Here is a 17,522-nt window from a genome sequence, read left to right on the forward strand (position 1 = left end):
CGTTTATAATTTTCAAAGGGCATTGTGCAAAGATCCTGAGCTAATTGGCGCGTGGTTTCGACTAGTGGAGAAAATATGGCATCCAAGACTGTGATTTCTACAACTTTGATGAAACGGGCTTTATGATGGGCATAATTTGCCCAGCAATAATTGTTACGCGTGCGGACCGGCGTGGCAGAGGCAAAGCTGTCCAACTAGGAAGGAGAATGGGCTACAGCTATTGCGTGCATTAATAGTGAGGGTTGGAATCTCCCTCTGTTTTTGGTTGTTCAAGGGAAATTCCACCTCGCAAGTTGGTACACAGAAAGCAACCTTCCAGACAGCTGGGTGATCAAACCTACTAATAATGGATGGACGGATAATGAGACTGGTATCGACTGGATTCAACACTTCAACAAGCATACTGCTAGTCGAACAAAAGGGACATATCGCATGTTAGTACTTGATGGGCACGAAAGTCATGAATCTGCTGAATTCCAAGAGTATTGCAAAGCCCACAACATTATAACTCTTGGATTACCTGCTCACTCTTCGCACTTAACTCAACCACTTGACGTGGGGTGTTTTAGTGTCTTGCGCGCATATGGTTGGCAGATCGAGACATATGTTAAGGCTCACATCAACCATATCACCAAGGTCGAGTTCTTCATAGCCTTTAAAGAAGCATATTTAGAGACCTTTACAACCCAAAATGCAAAGGCTGGATTCCGTGGAGCTGGATTAGTGCCCTTTAATCCTCAAGCAGTTATCTCAAAGCTAGATGTCAGGTTGCAAACCCCAACATCTCGACCACTCTCTCGTGATGCAGATCCTTGGGTTTCGCAGACCCCTCGCAACCCCCACTGATGCTCTTTTGCAAACAACTCTTGTTAGGAGTCGTATTGCATGTCATCAAGGTAGCTCTCCAACACCAATTTTTCAAACAGTTGCTGCGCTAGCGAAGGGTACAGAACTGTTAGCTCACGAAGTGACCCTTTTGTCTGCTGAAGTGCACACACTTCGTGCAGCAGATGAAGCCCTTAGCAAACGCCGTCGGCCTAAAAAGAGCCGTATCCGTCAAGGGGGCGCATTTACTGTAAAGGATGCACACGATGTTTTAACTCAAAAGGATGTGGATGAGCAGGTGCAACGTGATTTGCGTGCGAAGGGCGGGGGTCAAAAGGGAGGGCAACCAAGAGCACGACATTGTGGCACTTGCGGTAAGCCTGGTCATAATGCGAGAACTTGTCAAGTAGATGTAGATATGCCTAGTTCATTAAAATCCGACTAGTCGGATTCAATTTAATTGTGTTATGGCTGTTTAATTGTATTTGGAGGCAGTAGCGTCACGAAAAGTGTCCGGGGTCATGATATGTCCGGGGTCATGATAAACCACGTTATGATTTTACGCTTTATAAATAATCATGATTATGATTACGACTAAAAAATCATGATTATAATTGATTTTCTAACCATGTACAGCTCGAGCTTTCTTCTTGCCATCTCTGATTGTCTATAACCACCTACCTTGCTGTTGTTGACTCCTGTACCCGTGACTCCCAAAACCAGCCTGTCGATGTTAGTCTACCACTATCATACGATTCCCCTATCCCTCACCGTCATAATCATCCCATCCACGCCCTCTTCCCAGCCCTGAAATAAATCATGCCATCCAAAACAAGAAGGGACGATGGTCCAGGCACATCCAGGTACTGCCCTATCCCCTTTGATTCACCTCTCCATCTCCAACAGAAGGAAGGAGCGACCAAGCCTTCCTTCCCTCTTTCTCACCGTATCCCATACCACCCACCACCATCTCTGAGAAACTTATCTACCCCTCTAAGGATCGATACTAGAATATGGGCCGATATTTCGCCGAACCGCTTCGCTTCGCCTGTTCTTTGTAGTTGTGAACTTTGTCGTCGGCGACCGCTTGTTCGGCAACCTTTCGTGTTTCTGTAAACTGGATGCGGTCAACACATACATACTTTGCATATTTGCACAACTAACCTTATATACTTGCTCCGTGGGAGCTGGGGGTGTGTGAATAGAAGCATTTTCTTCTTATTCTTTGATTAGGGACGCGACAGAGAGGTTTTATAGGCTTGGTGAGTCTGCATATCTCCGGTTTGGTCTTGGTTAGGCGTGGACTTCAATGCCACTTTGTCCTTGCACCTCCTCAAAGCTGAGAAGAGAGCCTGAAAGGAAGAATGAAGACAAGAGAAACCTTTATACTCCCACCTTTTATCTCTTTCTTCCTTTGTGGAGGCTTGGCTGACCAGGAGCCCCTTTTCAGAGCCTGCTCTTCAGCAACAAGAGCTCTCCTCACTTCAGGTCTTCAGAGATCGAATATCTTGCACGGCATCCCATTCAAAGGTATAACGAGGCTGATAACCCCTTTCTTTTGGCTTCTGCTGACTTCCTTTCACAGTTTGCTCTTTGCTTCTCCCAAAAGAGCGTTCTCACTCGAGAGTACTGAGAGATCGGAAAAATTTGCTCTCACTTTCGTTCAACAACCAGAGGTCGGAAACATTTGCTTCCCTTTTCTTTAACAACTAGAGCTCAGAAACATTTGCTCCCCACTTCTTCAACAACCGGAGCTTGGAATAGCTTTGCGGATATATACCAACTTTCTTTGATCGGTATCTGTGCAAGCCAACCACACAAATAGATCTTGCTTGATATTGCTGTCCAAGCTAGTCTGCTTCAACCATATATAACCTGTTCACTAAGGTGTGATCAGTTGAGAGTGTGACAGAATGAGACTCTCCACATACTTTGCCGACGCTGGGGAAGTGTTCGTATTCAACCTGGGTGATGAGCTTGCAAGTATCCCAACTTACCACATGCACTGAATATCCCCCCAATGCTAACTGAGACAGATGCAGCAAATCCTCGACGGCGACTATGTGATAGTCTACATCCAGAGCATTGGTGGCCGCCGGCCACCTAACGAAATCAACCCGACGACAGATCGGATGGTGAGAATTATGCCTTTCGAGAGGGACGGCGAGATCAGTGTTTCCGCGCGTCAAAGCTTCATCAGATTCAACAATCATTTCCGCAATATCCGTGAGCTTGTCTTCTACCCAACTAGGAAGAGCGGGAGGGTCACCCTCGACAACTTGAAGGGTTCAGGCCCGCAGGATACATCTCCGGACGCCAATAATAGTTCCATGACTGGCGAAGCTGGGGTGCGCATGGCAACAGGTGATAGATCCTGTTCGACATTCACCGATTGTGATGTAGATCCATCGCCTTCAGCGCATGATGACCGCATGGAGTATCTATTTGCAAATACCAAGAACATACGCCAGAAAGGCTCGGAAATTTCCTTCGGTATGGTAATTAACACCGAGAATACCACTGGCTATGAATTTTGCCAAATTGAACTCGCAGCCGCCGAAGGAGACAGGGTGCTCATTGTGGCCATCAAAGTCCCGAAGGAGAAGAAACTGTCCAGTCTGTACCTCAAGAAACAGCCACTGAATGTAGATATGCATGAGCTTGTCGTTCAACGCTTCATTGGAGTTGACAAAGGCTTCTTCACCATGAAGGAATATGGGAAGCAAGATAACGACGAGCCCATGGGCCCAAAGAGCCATACGTTTTATAACCTCGACCTTGGAGAAGATATGGAAAAGGACCTGTTCCAGAACTATTCACACGAGGTTGGGAGAGCGTGCCTTGAGCCGCATCAATTCAACGCTGGCCTGTTTGAGGAATGGCGCCAGATGATCCCATCCCATACCATGGACGAACATCTGAAGAATATTTACGAGTTGTACACCCAAGAGGCTCTGTTGGTCGTCGGGCAGCTGAAAACCCCCCCTATGGACAGTAGCGACGACGGCCACCAGAATCTTAGGGCCTTGACGGAGGAGAATGACCGGTTGAGACGTAAGCTGCACATCCTTCGAGACGCACAGACGTATGTGATGTTGAGGCGTAAAGATCTGGAGTTTGAGCGCGTCCAGGAGTACAACTTTGGGAAGAAGATCGGACCAGGTTTGCCGAGGACTAGGCGCACCACATCAGTCAGACGTAGGCCGACAAACAGCAACACGGCGCCTCGCCCTCTCACCCCAGCTCTGATCCACAGCAGCGGCAGTACGACAAACACGACGGCCCGTCCTCGCACCCCCCCATCTCTGAGCTACAGCAGCGGCAGTACGACGCCGACCAATTCTCCCGTTAGGAGAGCACAAATGGCGAAACTAGCCAAGGGGAAAGAAGTGCTTCCTACCGGCAATGACAAGCTAAAGGAGATTTTGCAGAGACTCATGTCGGAGCCTAGCTTCCAACGCCTGAAGACTGAATCGAAAGGCAAAAATACTGCGGGTGAACAGGCCCGCCTGCGTCGCCAAGCCGAAGAGAATATGTGGCTGGTTAAGATCCCTTCTCTGGGAAGAAATCAAGTTTCGGATTCTGGTGGTGGTGGGCTAGTTCGTCCTAATGTTGGTCATTCTGTGGGAAGAAATCGAGTTTCGGACTCTGGTGGTGGTGGGCTAGTTCGTCCTAATGCTGGTGGTGGTAGAAATGCTGGTGGCAAAGCTGGTGCTGGTGGCAAACAAGGTGCCAAAGCAGGTGCCAAAGCAGGTGCCAGAGCTAATACCGGTGCCCGACCAGGTTCCGAGGTTCATGTTGCCGTCGAATATGATGCTGATATTCAAACTGGTGCTGATACCAGAGCTGATGCTGGTGGCGATGCTCGTGCCAATACCATTGCTGGTAGCAATGCTGCTGCTAATACCATTGCTACCATGGATACTGGTGCTGCCGTGGGTGCTAGTCCTGGCACTGCTTTGAATGCCGGCGATGATGAGGACTGGGAGTCGAGCGACGATGACGAAGAAGGAGGTGTAAGTCTGACGCCCGATCCAGTCAACACTGAGCAGGAGCTGCCACCCCCAGCCACTCTGTGCAAGTCGCGTACTCTGGATGGCCAACGTGATTCCGAATCCTCTCTTTCAACCCAAGAGAGCTTGACAAGGAAGCGTAGCCAGAGTTCTCTTTCATCCGAGGAAGGTTCGCCAGCGAAGCGTAGCCAGAATGGTGGCGACGGAGTGTCAACCAGAAGCGTCAGCCCTGAGGACAACTTATCTTCCAACGATGACGGTAAAATCGAATCCGGAGGAGGAACACCAGACAGGGCTCCGAGTCCAAAGAAGCGCAAACTGTCTGATGACAGCGATGCTGTTCCGAGGGGTGGTAGATCAAACATTACGAAGTTGATGTAGTTGATGGGTTCTTGTTGTAGATGGAAGGTCTTCAATTTCAGGCTATAGGTGGTTGTGTTTTCGTGGGGTAATGTGTTTGTCTGTCGTTTTTCATGGTGGAGCTTACTGGTCTTTCCTTATTTGTGCTTTCTTAGACACTGTGTCGACTAGCACCGCGGAACAGTTTGCTGGCTTTTTTATATGCGATCTCTTTTCGGACAGATTCCAGCAGCTGGGTTCAGTTGTTCGTCATCTTATAGTTGTTTGGTTTTTCTCGAGAAGTACAAACTCCAAGACAGCGGTTTCTCACTTGAAGAACAGCATTCCTTCCTGGGTTACTGAAGAGGAGGCCGTTCCATAGATGGGTTTTAACGGAGCGGTTGTGTACGTTACTTTGATTTCACCTTTCTGAATAGCAAGGAAGGAATACAGATGCAATGCCTTTATAGACTTGATGCATAAAAAAGTGATCTTTAAAAGTGCCGTGAAATGAACGTTTTTATATTAAGATTTAAGATCTTTATTATAGACGCCATCCACGTGATCGTCCCACACGTGTGCAAGGGGCGGCACCAACCCAAGACTGCGAAAGTGGTCCGTGCGCGCCACCCATTTCCACGAACGAGGCTCCCAACACCGACGACGGGTACAGGTGGGACAAAGACGAACGCGCATACCAACCACGACCACGCATCCACACTATCTAAATTCCTGGGCATACGATCCAGCGGCCTGAGTAACGATCTCTCTACAATCGAACTGGAGCGGGTCAATTGGGCTGCTCTGCGGTGTTAGGGGCGCATCTTACGACCGGCGAGTTTACCAATATGGAGCAGGCGGCTGTAGGGGCAGAGAAGGCGCAGACGGCGATTGCGACGGATGCGGATCCGACGAGGGGGATGCCGTATCATGATAAGTTGACTGGGGAGCTGAAGCAGGCGATTATGAAGAGGAGGGTGTTGGAGAGGAATATTGTTGGTCCCCACCCCACCTCACGTTTCTTGTTTGTGGTTGATGCGTTGCGTACTTTTGGGAGCGGGATTGGGGGTAGTTGATGCGGGAGTATGGGAGTATTGGCTAACGGATTAGATGGCGCTGGATGAGACGATTTATAAGAAAGAGGGGGAGTACCTCGAGGACACGCCACATGGGAATGTGTTGACGGGGTTCGACAACTACATCAAGAGTATAACGAGCAATGCGGTGGGGAGGAGGAAGCAGGGCGTCAGCGAGAACGATAGAGTGTTTTCGCGGAGCAGTGTTAGGCTGGCAGATTTCATGGTATGGACGCACATCCCCATCTCCTTGCTTGCCGCTTCACCGAAGACGCCGTGGAAAGTACAATGCTGATGTTAATAGGATTCTCCCGGCGGACTGTCAACACAGACCACGCCTTCAGGGGCGCCAACACCCATTTCGGCTGGGTTCGGGAGGGAGGGGAGTGGGAATGCGACGCCCACGAGCGCTACGGCGCGGGCTGGGGTGAAGAAGAAGCGTGGGAAGGGAGAGGGGGACGATAGTGAGATGGAGGAGAGGGAGGGGAAGAAGGCGAGGGCGGGTGCAAGGAAGTAGAGGAGAGCAGTGAGTGAGAATATCTGGCGTATTGGCGATGGGGACAGGGCGTTACTGGGTGGAAGGGGTTGGGCTGGCGATAGAGAGATCTTTTCGAGTCTGGGGAAATGCGTGTGTGAGCTGCAGCTGCAGTGATGATGCACGGTGATGCGCGGGTTTGGATCGTCTCTGCTGCCCCGCCAAGCGCGATGACAAGCTTTGAAGGTGGCTGGCAACCAAGAGTCATACTATCAGTCATAACATGCAGCTCCAGCTCAGTCAGGCTGACGGCTGTGAAGCTTGTTCTTTATATCGAACGCAAGGGGGAGTCACATAATTAATCTCATTGCAATGTTATTGACAGTAATCTGACGTTAGTATACGTCTGATATATCGAGTCAACGTGAAAATGAGAGTTGTCGTTGGTTGATCCCCGAATATCAGCTTTTTCTTTTCGTCATGGGAATGATGGGGCCTTGGGATGGGGGTCCAGGACTAGCGGCTGAATTCAGTTGGTACGTGCTTCGCTGGCGCAAAATAAAAAGTTTTAATGGGATTTTTATATCTCCAGTGGCGAATGGGTAAAAAGAGCCAGAGAAACAAACGCTCAACGATAAATGTAAAATACAAACTGGCCTTACATATTACAGTATGACTCTGATATTTCCCCCCCGTAGTCACAAATGCAAATATAGTTTGTTGTAGTCTGGCGATAAGCAGGGGAGTGAACTTCTTAGCTCGCTTAACCCGATCGCCTCCGTCCCTAGTGCTAGTGGCGCACTTTTTCTGGTGAGGCAAAAAAACTTCATATTAAAGTAACTTCAGCTTGTTCACATCACAACCTCACCACTTTCAAAACAACAACACAACTCCAGAAATAACAACCCTACCCTAGATCCTTGAACTCTCAATTTGAGAGTTTTGGCATCTAGCTTTTTTACCCCAACAACCTCACCAACAAGTCGCAGGGTCTCGCTCTCCGACTTTTCAAGCCCCCCACCTTTTCCACCAACACCTTCGCCTTTTCTAGATTTCAAGCTCAGCTTGAATCTAGAATTCCTCAAGCCTTTTCTGCAAACATGGCTTCCGCCGATAAGGGTCTCGAGGAGATCCCAGAGGGTAAGATACACCCCTTTTGGACGATACTGAGTCGCGAACTGTTGTTGAACTGTGGCTGACAACATCACCAACAGGACAGATCGAGTCCAACTACGATGAGACCGTCGACTCTTTCGATACCATGGACCTCAAGGCCGAGCTCCTCCGTGGTGTCTACGCCTACGGTTTCGAGCGCCCATCTGCTATCCAGCAGCGCGCCATCATGCCAGTCATCAAGGGTAAGGATCTCACAACACAAAAATATTTTTCGCCACGACGCGACTAACAACATAACAGGACACGATGTGATTGCCCAGGCCCAGTCCGGTACCGGAAAGACCGCCACCTTCTCCATCTCCGTCCTCCAGAAGCTGGACCCCAACATCAAGCAGTGCCAGGCCCTCATCCTTGCACCAACCCGTGAGTTGGCCCAGCAGATCCAGAAGGTCGTTGTCGCCATCGGTGACTTCATGAACATCGAGTGCCACGCCTGTATCGGTGGTACCTCCGTCCGTGATGACATGAAGGCTCTCCAGGAGGGTCCTCAAATCGTTGTCGGTACCCCCGGTCGTGTCCACGACATGATCCAGCGCCGTTTCCTCAAGACCGACTCTATGAAGATGTTCGTTCTTGATGAGGCCGATGAGATGTTGTCGCGCGGTTTCACCGAGCAGATCTACGACATCTTCCAGCTCCTTCCTCAATCAACCCAGGTCGTTCTCCTGTCCGCCACCATGCCCCAGGACGTCCTTGAGGTCACCACCAAGTTCATGCGCGACCCCGTCCGTATCTTGGTCAAGAAGGCCGAGCTTACCCTTGAGGGTATCAAGCAGTTCTACATCGCTGTTGAGAAGGAGGACTGGAAGCTCGACACCCTGTCGGATCTCTATGAGACCGTCACCATCACCCAGGCTGTCATCTTCTGCAACACCCGCCGCAAGGTCGACTGGCTTACCGACAAGCTCACTGCCCGTGATTTCACCGTCTCTGCCATGCACGGAGACATGGACCAGGGTCAGCGTGACCTGATTATGAAGGAGTTCCGTTCCGGATCCTCCCGTGTCCTGATCGCCACCGACCTTTTGGCCCGTGGTATCGATGTCCAGCAAGTTTCCCTGGTCATCAACTACGATCTGCCCGCCAACCGTGAGAACTACATTCACAGAATCGGTCGTGGTGGACGTTTCGGACGTAAGGGTGTTGCCATCAACTTCGTCACCGCTGATGATGTCCGCATGATGAGAGAGATCGAGCAGTTCTACAGCACCCAAATCGAGGAGATGCCAATGAACGTTGCCGACCTCATCTAAGCGCCTTTCTCCAACTATATTACACATAATATTCGGTATATTCACGTATTCGACGCCCAGTTCAGTGTTTGCTTTTGATATCGAGTCTCGAGATTTGAAGTATCCTGTATTTGGAAGGTTGGAGTCTCTCCTAGCGGAGGGCCGTGAGAGTGAGCGGTGATGCTGGTTCGCCCGGCCCGTGGGGAAAAGTATCTAAGTGGGACTTGTTCTGGGGGGCGATTACTTTTGTGACATGGCGAAAAAGGGCCTATCTCGACAAAAGGTGGAATCGCTATTTCTTTTTGTTTTCTAAATATGAGTGCGCACGGTAGAAGAAGAGGGCCATTCGAATCGCGTATGCTTGGCCCTCCTTTTCTCGCGATCGCCAACCATCATCGTTCTCGACGTCTCTGCTGTTTGGTTGTTTTTATGAAACTTTGCACAACTGGAGCAGGCAGGCAAAAAATATAGAAGGCTCGAGTGTGCTGCTATGGATGATAATGAGCGAGGATTTTTCTGAAGAATGAAACGTGATGAGAGTCATGACTTTTTCTTTTTTGGGGAGAGACGCCTTTATGCTACGTGTGACGGAAGGGTTTCCTCCTTCACACCAATTGAAAAAATTCAATAAAAATAAGACCAATTCGAGTGAAACATGTTGATGTGAATGTCTTTATTTATTATGTATGGCTTTCGTAGGTTCTGTCAACTTTGGTTTATATTGAATTTATGTTGAGTTTATAGTCGTTTATCTTGAGGCTGTCGTTCCTTCCCAAACGTTCAGCCCGTTCCTTCCCTTTAACGTACCTTCCAAACGTCCAGTCCGCTCCTTCCATCTTAACGACGCGTTTATCCGTCTTCCTCACCACATCTATCATTCAACCCCCCCTGCCGCCTGTTGTCCCAGAACCAAATCTCTGTACTTAATCTCGTTCAAGTCCCATCGAACAGATCTGCAAAAGTCCCCAGGTTACAATGCCCAGGATATTGGACCAGCCGGATCCCAACCTACCCTTGTCCATAATATACAATTACTTTTTCGAACGCTACAATAAAGAATTGAAAGCGGAGCTGACAGCTCTCACCGAGGCCTACGAGAAGAGGGGAGGCGAGATACAAACCCTGAGGGAGAAGGTTGAGGAAACCCTACCTGCACAGCTGCTGCAACAAGTCGATAGTAGAATGAAGGCTATTGCCGAACAGTTCACAGCCGAGATGGACATGTTAAAAGAGGAGATCAGGGCATCGTTGGCAACCCAGACTCAGGACCGCAGCCGTCTCCTCAAGGAATGCGACGAGAAGCAAAAGGTTGAGAACCAAAAACTCAGAGATGAGTTGCAAGCCATGAAGAGGAAGTGTGACGAGATGTCTGAGCGTGTCGAAGCTCTCAAGAAGGCGACGCAGGATATGGGTGAGTCTTCCTCTATTCAGTGGTGCTGGTAACAATACTGAATATAAAAGAGCCCGTAGGCGACATCACTCGAGCCCGCAAAAGATCGCGGCCTACACTCACCGCACAAAAGTCGACGCTTACACTCGGCAACGAAGCTGCACTCTCCACCATCACCGATGTCCCGATTGCACAAGTCGACAAAGAAGCTCCACAGCCGAAAGCACACCAACAGGTAGCCGAACCCGAGACACCAGCACCAGATATGGACTCCTCAATCACAATGATCGCCGCAACGCCAACTGCCTCTGTTCCAGTCCCCGACATCCCCCGTTTCCACAATGGCCATATACGCCAAGGCTCTCTCAGCCTTGACGATTACGCAGCCGCATTTGCGCACCACGTTTCCTCCATCCGCACCGCAGACCAGAGCGTTGATAAGCCCGGGCCGGCTGAGCGGGAATCGGTCGGAAAGTTCGTACGTGGGATGAAGAAGCTCAGCGAGAGAATACGATTGGTTGAGGACCTGGGGAAGAAGGGGCTCGCGTCGACTGACCAGCAAACGAGAAGTGTGGAGCTTTTCTGTGGGTGGCAGTCCGTGAAGGAGGCTCTAGAGGGGTGGTAGAAGACGAGGGTCGGGGATGAGTGGGGATGAGAGAAGTAAGAGGTCGTAGAGGTGGGGGTTTAGTGATACATATGGTTGCTTTTTTGCAGATTTGCGTAGCTTCAAGGACAAAAGTCTGTCTATTTGGGGTTCAAATAATACCAAGGGTAGCGTAATAGAATAAGTGTCACATACGACCATAGACTCGGGAATTGGGCATCCCGTCCGCTGTGCTGTAAATGACCACTAGTGATACCCATACTCTTGTTTTATTTTTTTTGCTGAGCTTTTTAACTCTCTATTTTTTAAGTGGAGAAGGGAACATTCTGAGATTTTAGGATAAAGGATTACATACTGATGTTAGGGCCTGTCGTTTACGCCTCATGAAAAACAATAGTGGTGGCGATGAGGTGCATAAGTGTAACGCGTAAGCCCAGGGTCTCACGGGAGTCCAGGGAACCAGGTCAGAAGGCAGGAAGTGAGATCGTATTGCAAGACAGTAGGTCTACGTATGTACAGCGACTATCGGCTGGAGGCCTCCTTCTGAGGCTTCCAGCTCCTTATATCCTACGTTCCTACATGCCCTAGTTTACCGAGCCCTAGTGGCTCCACTGCCAGGCAGCCCCTGAGTTCAGGGCGGCCTCACATGATGGGCCGCCTTACAATAAGGGGGCTGTTCTGCAACCCTGAGCTCTAGCTATGCACCACACAAGCACAGGCGCTGTATATCCAATAAAAACGCATCATAAAGTCTACTCCCTTAATCTATTTATCCCTTGAGCTAAGTATGATGAACTGCTTTTTCAAGAAGTGCCTCCAATTAAACATCATCCCCACTAGGGCTCTCAATGGGCCAATCTAGCGGATCTAGCCTCTGAGGTTGATTTGAAACCGTGGCAAAGTTCTTAGTACATCGACAATATCCTCGTGGGTTTCTATAATAGGTCCTCCTTCCTCGTCAGTAGAATCATCACATAGCTTCTTTGCTAGTTGAATAGAGGTCATCCCATCCGAATTAACCAACGTTCTATCCGCGCCAACATCAAGAAGCGAAGTCAGTCCATTGAATATGTCATTCCTTGTAAACGCCCCATAGCGATCGAAAGCGTCATGTACGAAATTAAGAAGCAACGTGTTTCCACGTTTGCCTTGGCCGTTAATGCTAAGTCGGCCGTCATGTAGGAGCAAATTGATGGGCCTGAATGGCGAGACTCTCGGGTGTTCGAACCATGGGTATAGATGAAAAGGAGCATCTCCGTTGGTCGAATGCAAAGATGGGTCAGCACCAAGCACCAGGCAACGAACGGGCTGCGAACGCGTAGCACGTTGCCGAGCTATACCACAACGCCGCCATCCTCAATCTTCCACTCTGAAATGGCAAGTTCTAGCGCTTCTCCACTTCCGTGTACATGGAAGTACTTTCGAGACTTAGCTGCTGCTTCGAGAATCCTTCGTTTTAGTAACTTTTTCGCCAAAGCTACAAGTCCAAATTCGCAAGCAAATTGAAGCAAATTTATAGCTTCTGCGTTTGAGACTTCCTTATCACTCGCATGCCGCCACTTGTCTCTAATAGCTGACAAATCCGAGAAGAACAACGCATTCCTATCGATTAATTGCCAAAGGCCTTGTCTTGCAGTTGTTTCAGGTGTAGGTCCCAACTCGATTGTTCGTATCGGGCTAGAGAGTATCCATTGATCTCTTTGAATCCGTGCCAAGGACGTTGATTTCAACACATTTAAGCCATTCGTTCTGCATAGAAGACAGCAATTGACAGGCGATGTCAAGATCACCCTGTGCTTTATTCACCTGGAAAGCCAAGATTGCATGGTGCCTAGCTAGTCCAAAAAGGAAGTCTTTAACGCTTTGGTGGACAAAGGTTGCCTTGGGACCGATTGAGTATAAGGCATCTTGGGACTTCTCATCAGCATCGCCAAGGTGAGAAAGCTGAAGTAAGTGGCCACAAGATGCAATATAGCTCTCGCAGAGCTCTTCTTTTGATAGATAACCGGATGCATGAATCCGCATGGCTTCAGCTAGCTGAGGCACTGTTAGTGGAAACATAGCTAGCGAAATCCATTTCAGCATTTGCGATGATGGAAATGTTGTCTGGCTTTATACTCAGCAATATTCGCTCATAAGCCTTTTCGATCCCGGGTACTGTTTGCTTCTCAAGGTCATCAGCCATGAAGCTGACCCAGAGGGATGTATTTTGCGATTTCTCCCGAAATGTCTCTTCGATGTGCTTAACAAGGCTCGTAGAAATACCTTTTCGCTCGGCCAGTTGCGCAACCCGAGAGGTGATGTAAGAATTTATGTCAGGCTGATTGCTGACCTGATCTGAGTCTAGGTGGATCCGCGCGAATGAGCCCAGCATTCTCTCGAGACAGTCGGGGTATCTCCGACTAAGAATGATGAGACTTAGTCTATGCTTTTCTACGCTCTCTGTGAAGGGCGATCTAATCTTCTGAAGTAGATTCGCAAGAGAATCATCGGCGCATTCATCTAGTCCGTCAAGGACGCAGATCAAATCCGTCCCAAGTTCCAGGTCCTCTAGCATTGCCTGTAATATCCCCCAAAGGCTTTCGAACGAGTTGCTATTGAATAAAGCATCCTGCTGTATTTTCCATGGAGTGAATACATGGTGTAGAAGTCGGGGATATTGGTTGATAAGTTGATATAGTAGGCCGCGGATGATTGCAACAGCCGTGTTCCGAGATGCGTCTTTATTATCACAAAAGAAGTATATAACATGTGCAGACTCTGATAGGCGCTTAGTAAGAAAGATAGAAATAATTATATGTCTTTCCTTTTCCTGGCCCTCCTGATAGCCAAAGAAGACTCGGAGGAGGCACCTGCGATCCACTCACACGTGCCATCGACTCTAACACCCGTGATGAAGACTTTTCAGACATCGCTCTTCGTCAGTTCCAGGCTGAATCGCTGCTTTGATGAATTGGACGTCTTGCGCCGTTTGATACCCTTGCGTACTACGTTGGTATTAGTCGTAGAACTAGACTCGGCATGGTTGTAATACATACAATTGAGAAACATTGATCTTAATTAACGTCCCCTTAAGTCATTGTAGCTCCTCAAAATGCTTTATCACTACTGGTTCCTGCTCTATGCCTTTGATGGCCAGCCAAGTCTTATGCAACCGCGAGTCGCTAGCGGCGAAATCGAGGCCGCTGAATATACCTATAAGGTCACGACAGATGGTTCTGCAGCCTTCAATGGTGGCATCGATTTCATAGCTGTCGAGGCTAGGCAATGCTTCGATATTCTTGATAAGCCCCAAGAAATCTTCAATCTCCTGGCGCCAACCCTCAATCTCCTTTGGAGCGCCCTGATATTTGTCGCGAATAGACCTAATGAGCTGGACTAGCTTGAAGGCATCTTTAACAAGCTGTTCAGCCGCAGCCGCTCCTCCTAGGCCTTCCATTGCTGCGATCGATCGCACTCACGGACGACGAGGTGTAAGGTCGCACCCATAAACGACGAGGTGTAATGTGGCAGGATTGAGGGCGGGGTAAATCGATCGACGCATCCTTCTCAGAGGACAACCAGCTGTTGCGTGTATAGCCTCGCCGCACGTACCAGTTGTTCTAGCCTAGTATATCACTTAACACAGACAAGGTGCCTAGTTCTCTCAAGTCCACAGTTGCGTATAATTATTCTTCATATAGTACGGTATATATGTAGTGTCTGCTTCTTAGAAGTTAGTGTGGATGCGTGAACAGGGGCAAGGAAGCCACTATTACTCTTGGTCGTTGTCCCTTGTTATGAGCCTCAATTTCTCTAATTGGCAACCAAAACCGAAAAGATCTGTAGAGGATGGTTGTATCTTGTCCGGCAGACACGCCACCAAACCATACCCCCTCGGCAACCTCTCACAATGTCTAACCAACAGTCGACTCTAGAACGGACGCGCCGTCCTCTGTCTCGCCCCTGTAATCCCTGCTCCGCATGGCAAAAGCATCATTGACAGAACGAGAAACCCACCGACCCGATTCCCAAGTAGTATATATACCCCCCACCTTATTTCCCCTTCCCCGGCAAATTCGGATCCTCAATCTCCCCCTCCGCCGGCCTCGCCGGCGCAAACGTCCCACAAGCCTCACACCCCCTTCCCCCCTTCTCCCCCGCATACGCCTGTACCTGCTCCTTAATCTGGGTCCCCAGATCCACGCAATGGAACTCGACCTCATGCACCACCTTCCTACACGTGACGCTCGGGCAGTACCAGCGCATTTTATCCACGCTCCCATCCGGGCGGTGCTGCTCGATTACGATCCCGACTGTGTTGGCGAAGCGGACGGGGTTGTGTGGGACGTTGGGGGGGAGGAGGAACATGGAGCCCTCGGTGATGGGGAGGGTGCGCGGGATGCCGTTGTCGATGATTTTGAGGAGGAGGGTTCCGCGGTACTGGTAGAACCATTCGGGGGTGCTGTTGATGTGGTAGTCTGTGCGGGCGTTGGGGCCGCCGACGATCTGGTGGGGAGGTGGGTCAGCTGGAGCTATGGAGAGGGAATGGAGGTGCGGAGGAAGGTGGGGGGATGGAGGAGGGTACCATGACAGTCACGTCCTCATCGTAGACGCAGTAGTTGTTCACGGGTGGTTGGAGGAGGTGCGAGTTCTCCTCGAGCCTGGGGGATGTTAGATGTGCTCTCTTCTTCTGTGCTATTCCGCGGTATCCGTTCTGCGTTGTACACTTCGAATGCCACTAGGGTAGCACATTGTGCTCAGATGGCTCGCGTGTGCACAGCTCACTTACCACTTGGGCAGGTTCAACGGGCCTGGGATCATTGCTTCTGTTGTGGTTCTCAAACTGCCAGTCTTTTGGATATTCCTCTGGTAGTAGTATATATATCACAGCTACCAGACTCTCTGGAGACTCTCAATTCGAAGAAGTCGAGGTCGAAATTAGAAATTAAAAATTATGGTGATTCATAACTCCGTCCCCTCCGGCGATATGCCCTGCGCCGATCCGATCACCCCACGTCCGGGTGGCCACAGCGCGCTAGCCGGCCCCAGCGCTAGCCTTTCCAGTGCAGGGGTGTACCATTATCGCGTCGCGACAGGAGGTTCGTCGCAGCGGGCATTTGAGCACATTAGCTTACATTGTCTATTGCATCCGAGACAGCGAGAGGGAAAAGGTACAAATAGGCAACCGGCCGCAATTCAGAACGGAGGAGATATTTTGTTTACTTTGTACTGTTATTGAGACTCGAGTCTCGACGTCGACCTCGCTCCGTATAGCTACGACTGCGACGACATACCAACGACGAGACACCAGAAACAAGAACCAAGCAACAAGAACCAAGGCTCCAAGACTTCAAATCACCTAAAATGTCACACTCAATGGGCCATGGCGACCACGACGCCTCCGCTGCGCGCTGCAACATGAACGTGAGTCCCTCCCTCAGCCCCTTCCCAATCCTCCTACACACAACCAAGCTAACCTCTCCCCCAGATGCTCTTCACCTGGTCCACTCAAGATCTCTGCATTATCTTTCGCTCCTGGCACATCACCGGCCCCATAACACTCACCATCTCCCTCCTCGCCATCGTCGCTCTCGTAGCAGGCTTCGAGGCGCTCCGCGCCACGACGGCGCGGTATGATGCTGCGCTGTTGAAGCGGAGGGATGAACTACCTCGTATGTCGCATCTCATATGTTCTATCTCCCCCATCCCTCCCTCAAACCCGGCGTAGTTACGCCGCCCCCAACCTTTCCCCTTTCACCTTGTTGGCCGAGATCCTTGCTTGCTTTGAGCAGAGAGAGAGACCGCGCTGAACGTCTGAGACGAGGAACTTGCTGAGACGACGACGCTGCTCCCAGGACAGCAACAAAGTTTGAGGGATGTACGCGCAAAAGTAGTGAGGAGCGCTCTGTACGGATTGGAGACGTTTTATGCGTTTATGATTATGTAAGTTTTCTGTCGCGGGATCTACTCTACGTTTTCGATGTTTCCGTAGATGAGTGGATGGATGAATGGATACTGATTAAATAGGCTGTTGTTCATGACATACAATGGACAGGTGATGATTGCAGTGGGCATTGGAGCCTTTGTGGGCCACCTGGCGTTTGGAGGTGCGACGACGGCGACGAGGGAGACTGCCTGTCATTAGGGGAAGGGAGGAGCAGACTACCAATAGAACGGGGAGAGAAGGAGCAACATCATGCTGCAGCATTCCATTCGATCAAGTGAAGCGCTACTGTTTACCATATAGCTAGCTATATATCCATCATATATCCATCATCTACACCCACACCCACACGCTCCACGACCCTTTGATCTGATAACCACCCGGCGACGACTAGCTTCGTCCACCATCAATTGATTGTTAGAGAGAGGAGTGGGTGGTTTTGATCCCCAGCCATACAACAGCAACA

At 49.8% G+C, this 17,522-nt stretch overlaps 8 protein-coding genes across 8 annotated transcripts; 5 read left to right on the forward strand and 3 right to left on the reverse strand.

The window, feature by feature from the left end:
* Positions 1-1,288: 1,288 nt before the first annotated feature.
* VC83_04807 (uncharacterized protein) lies at positions 1,289-5,670 on the forward strand. The gene has a single exon (XM_024468435.1). It carries the CDS (start codon positions 2,862-2,864, stop codon positions 5,217-5,219), a length of 2,358 nt encoding a protein of 785 aa, XP_024322727.1. The 5' UTR covers positions 1,289-2,861; the 3' UTR covers positions 5,220-5,670.
* Positions 5,671-5,854: 184 nt separating this feature from the next.
* On the forward strand, positions 5,855-6,722 carry VC83_04808 (uncharacterized protein). Its single transcript, XM_024468436.1, has 2 exons — positions 5,855-6,172; positions 6,288-6,722. The coding sequence occupies exons 1-2, from the start codon at positions 6,026-6,028 to the stop codon at positions 6,546-6,548; spliced, it is 408 nt and encodes a 135-aa protein (XP_024322734.1). The 5' UTR covers positions 5,855-6,025; the 3' UTR covers positions 6,549-6,722.
* Positions 6,723-7,828: 1,106 nt separating this feature from the next.
* TIF1 (translation initiation factor eIF4A) lies at positions 7,829-9,157 on the forward strand (the record flags this gene model as incomplete). Its single annotated transcript, XM_024468437.1, has 3 exons — positions 7,829-7,868; positions 7,943-8,086; positions 8,145-9,157. 3 exons carry the CDS (start codon positions 7,829-7,831, stop codon positions 9,155-9,157), a joined length of 1,197 nt encoding a protein of 398 aa, XP_024322733.1.
* Positions 9,158-10,111: 954 nt separating this feature from the next.
* Positions 10,112-11,151, forward strand: VC83_04810 (uncharacterized protein; the record flags this gene model as incomplete). The annotated part of the gene is made up of 2 exons (XM_024468438.1): positions 10,112-10,547; positions 10,598-11,151. 2 exons carry the CDS (start codon positions 10,112-10,114, stop codon positions 11,149-11,151), a joined length of 990 nt encoding a protein of 329 aa, XP_024322548.1.
* A 2,008-nt stretch (positions 11,152-13,159) lies between these two features.
* VC83_04811 (uncharacterized protein) lies at positions 13,160-13,687 on the reverse strand (the record flags this gene model as incomplete). Its single annotated transcript, XM_024468439.1, has 1 exon — positions 13,160-13,687. One exon carries the CDS (start codon positions 13,685-13,687, stop codon positions 13,160-13,162), a length of 528 nt encoding a protein of 175 aa, XP_024322549.1.
* Positions 13,688-14,206: 519 nt separating this feature from the next.
* VC83_04812 (uncharacterized protein) lies at positions 14,207-14,569 on the reverse strand (the record flags this gene model as incomplete). The annotated part of the gene is made up of 1 exon (XM_024468440.1): positions 14,207-14,569. One exon carries the CDS (start codon positions 14,567-14,569, stop codon positions 14,207-14,209), a length of 363 nt encoding a protein of 120 aa, XP_024322546.1.
* A 596-nt stretch (positions 14,570-15,165) lies between these two features.
* BNA1 (3-hydroxyanthranilic acid dioxygenase) lies at positions 15,166-16,085 on the reverse strand (the record flags this gene model as incomplete). Its single annotated transcript, XM_024468441.1, has 3 exons — positions 15,902-16,085; positions 15,698-15,773; positions 15,166-15,618 (listed from the first exon to the last, which is right to left on the reverse strand). The coding sequence occupies exons 1-3, from the start codon at positions 15,931-15,933 to the stop codon at positions 15,166-15,168; spliced, it is 561 nt and encodes a 186-aa protein (XP_024322547.1). The 5' UTR covers positions 15,934-16,085.
* Positions 16,086-16,230: 145 nt separating this feature from the next.
* Positions 16,231-17,372, forward strand: VC83_04814 (uncharacterized protein). The gene is made up of 4 exons (XM_024468442.1): positions 16,231-16,536; positions 16,601-16,784; positions 16,932-17,055; positions 17,140-17,372. The coding sequence occupies exons 1-4, from the start codon at positions 16,477-16,479 to the stop codon at positions 17,255-17,257; spliced, it is 486 nt and encodes a 161-aa protein (XP_024322544.1). The 5' UTR covers positions 16,231-16,476; the 3' UTR covers positions 17,258-17,372.
* Positions 17,373-17,522: the final 150 nt, after the last annotated feature.

This window comes from Pseudogymnoascus destructans (assembly GCF_001641265.1).
Source record: "Pseudogymnoascus destructans isolate 20631-21 unplaced genomic scaffold scaffold_15, whole genome shotgun sequence".
Taxonomy (NCBI): Eukaryota; Fungi; Ascomycota; class Leotiomycetes; order Thelebolales; family Thelebolaceae; genus Pseudogymnoascus; species Pseudogymnoascus destructans.

Excerpts from the sequence above, each read along its gene's own strand:
- VC83_04807 (XM_024468435.1), top strand. The coding sequence starts at position 2,862 with ATGCAGCAAATCCTCGACGGCGACTATGTGATAGTCTACATCCAGAGC.
- VC83_04808 (XM_024468436.1), top strand. The coding sequence starts at position 6,026 with ATGGAGCAGGCGGCTGTAGGGGCAGAGAAGGCGCAGACGGCGATTGCG. Across the intron at positions 6,173-6,287 it reads GGGTGTTGGAGAGGAATATT|ATGGCGCTGGATGAGACGAT; the intron begins GTTGGTCCCCAC and ends CTAACGGATTAG.
- VC83_04814 (XM_024468442.1), top strand. The coding sequence starts at position 16,477 with ATGTCACACTCAATGGGCCATGGCGACCACGACGCCTCCGCTGCGCGC. Across the intron at positions 16,537-16,600 it reads CTGCGCGCTGCAACATGAAC|ATGCTCTTCACCTGGTCCAC; the intron begins GTGAGTCCCTCC and ends CCTCTCCCCCAG. Across the intron at positions 17,056-17,139 it reads TTTTATGCGTTTATGATTAT|GCTGTTGTTCATGACATACA; the intron begins GTAAGTTTTCTG and ends CTGATTAAATAG.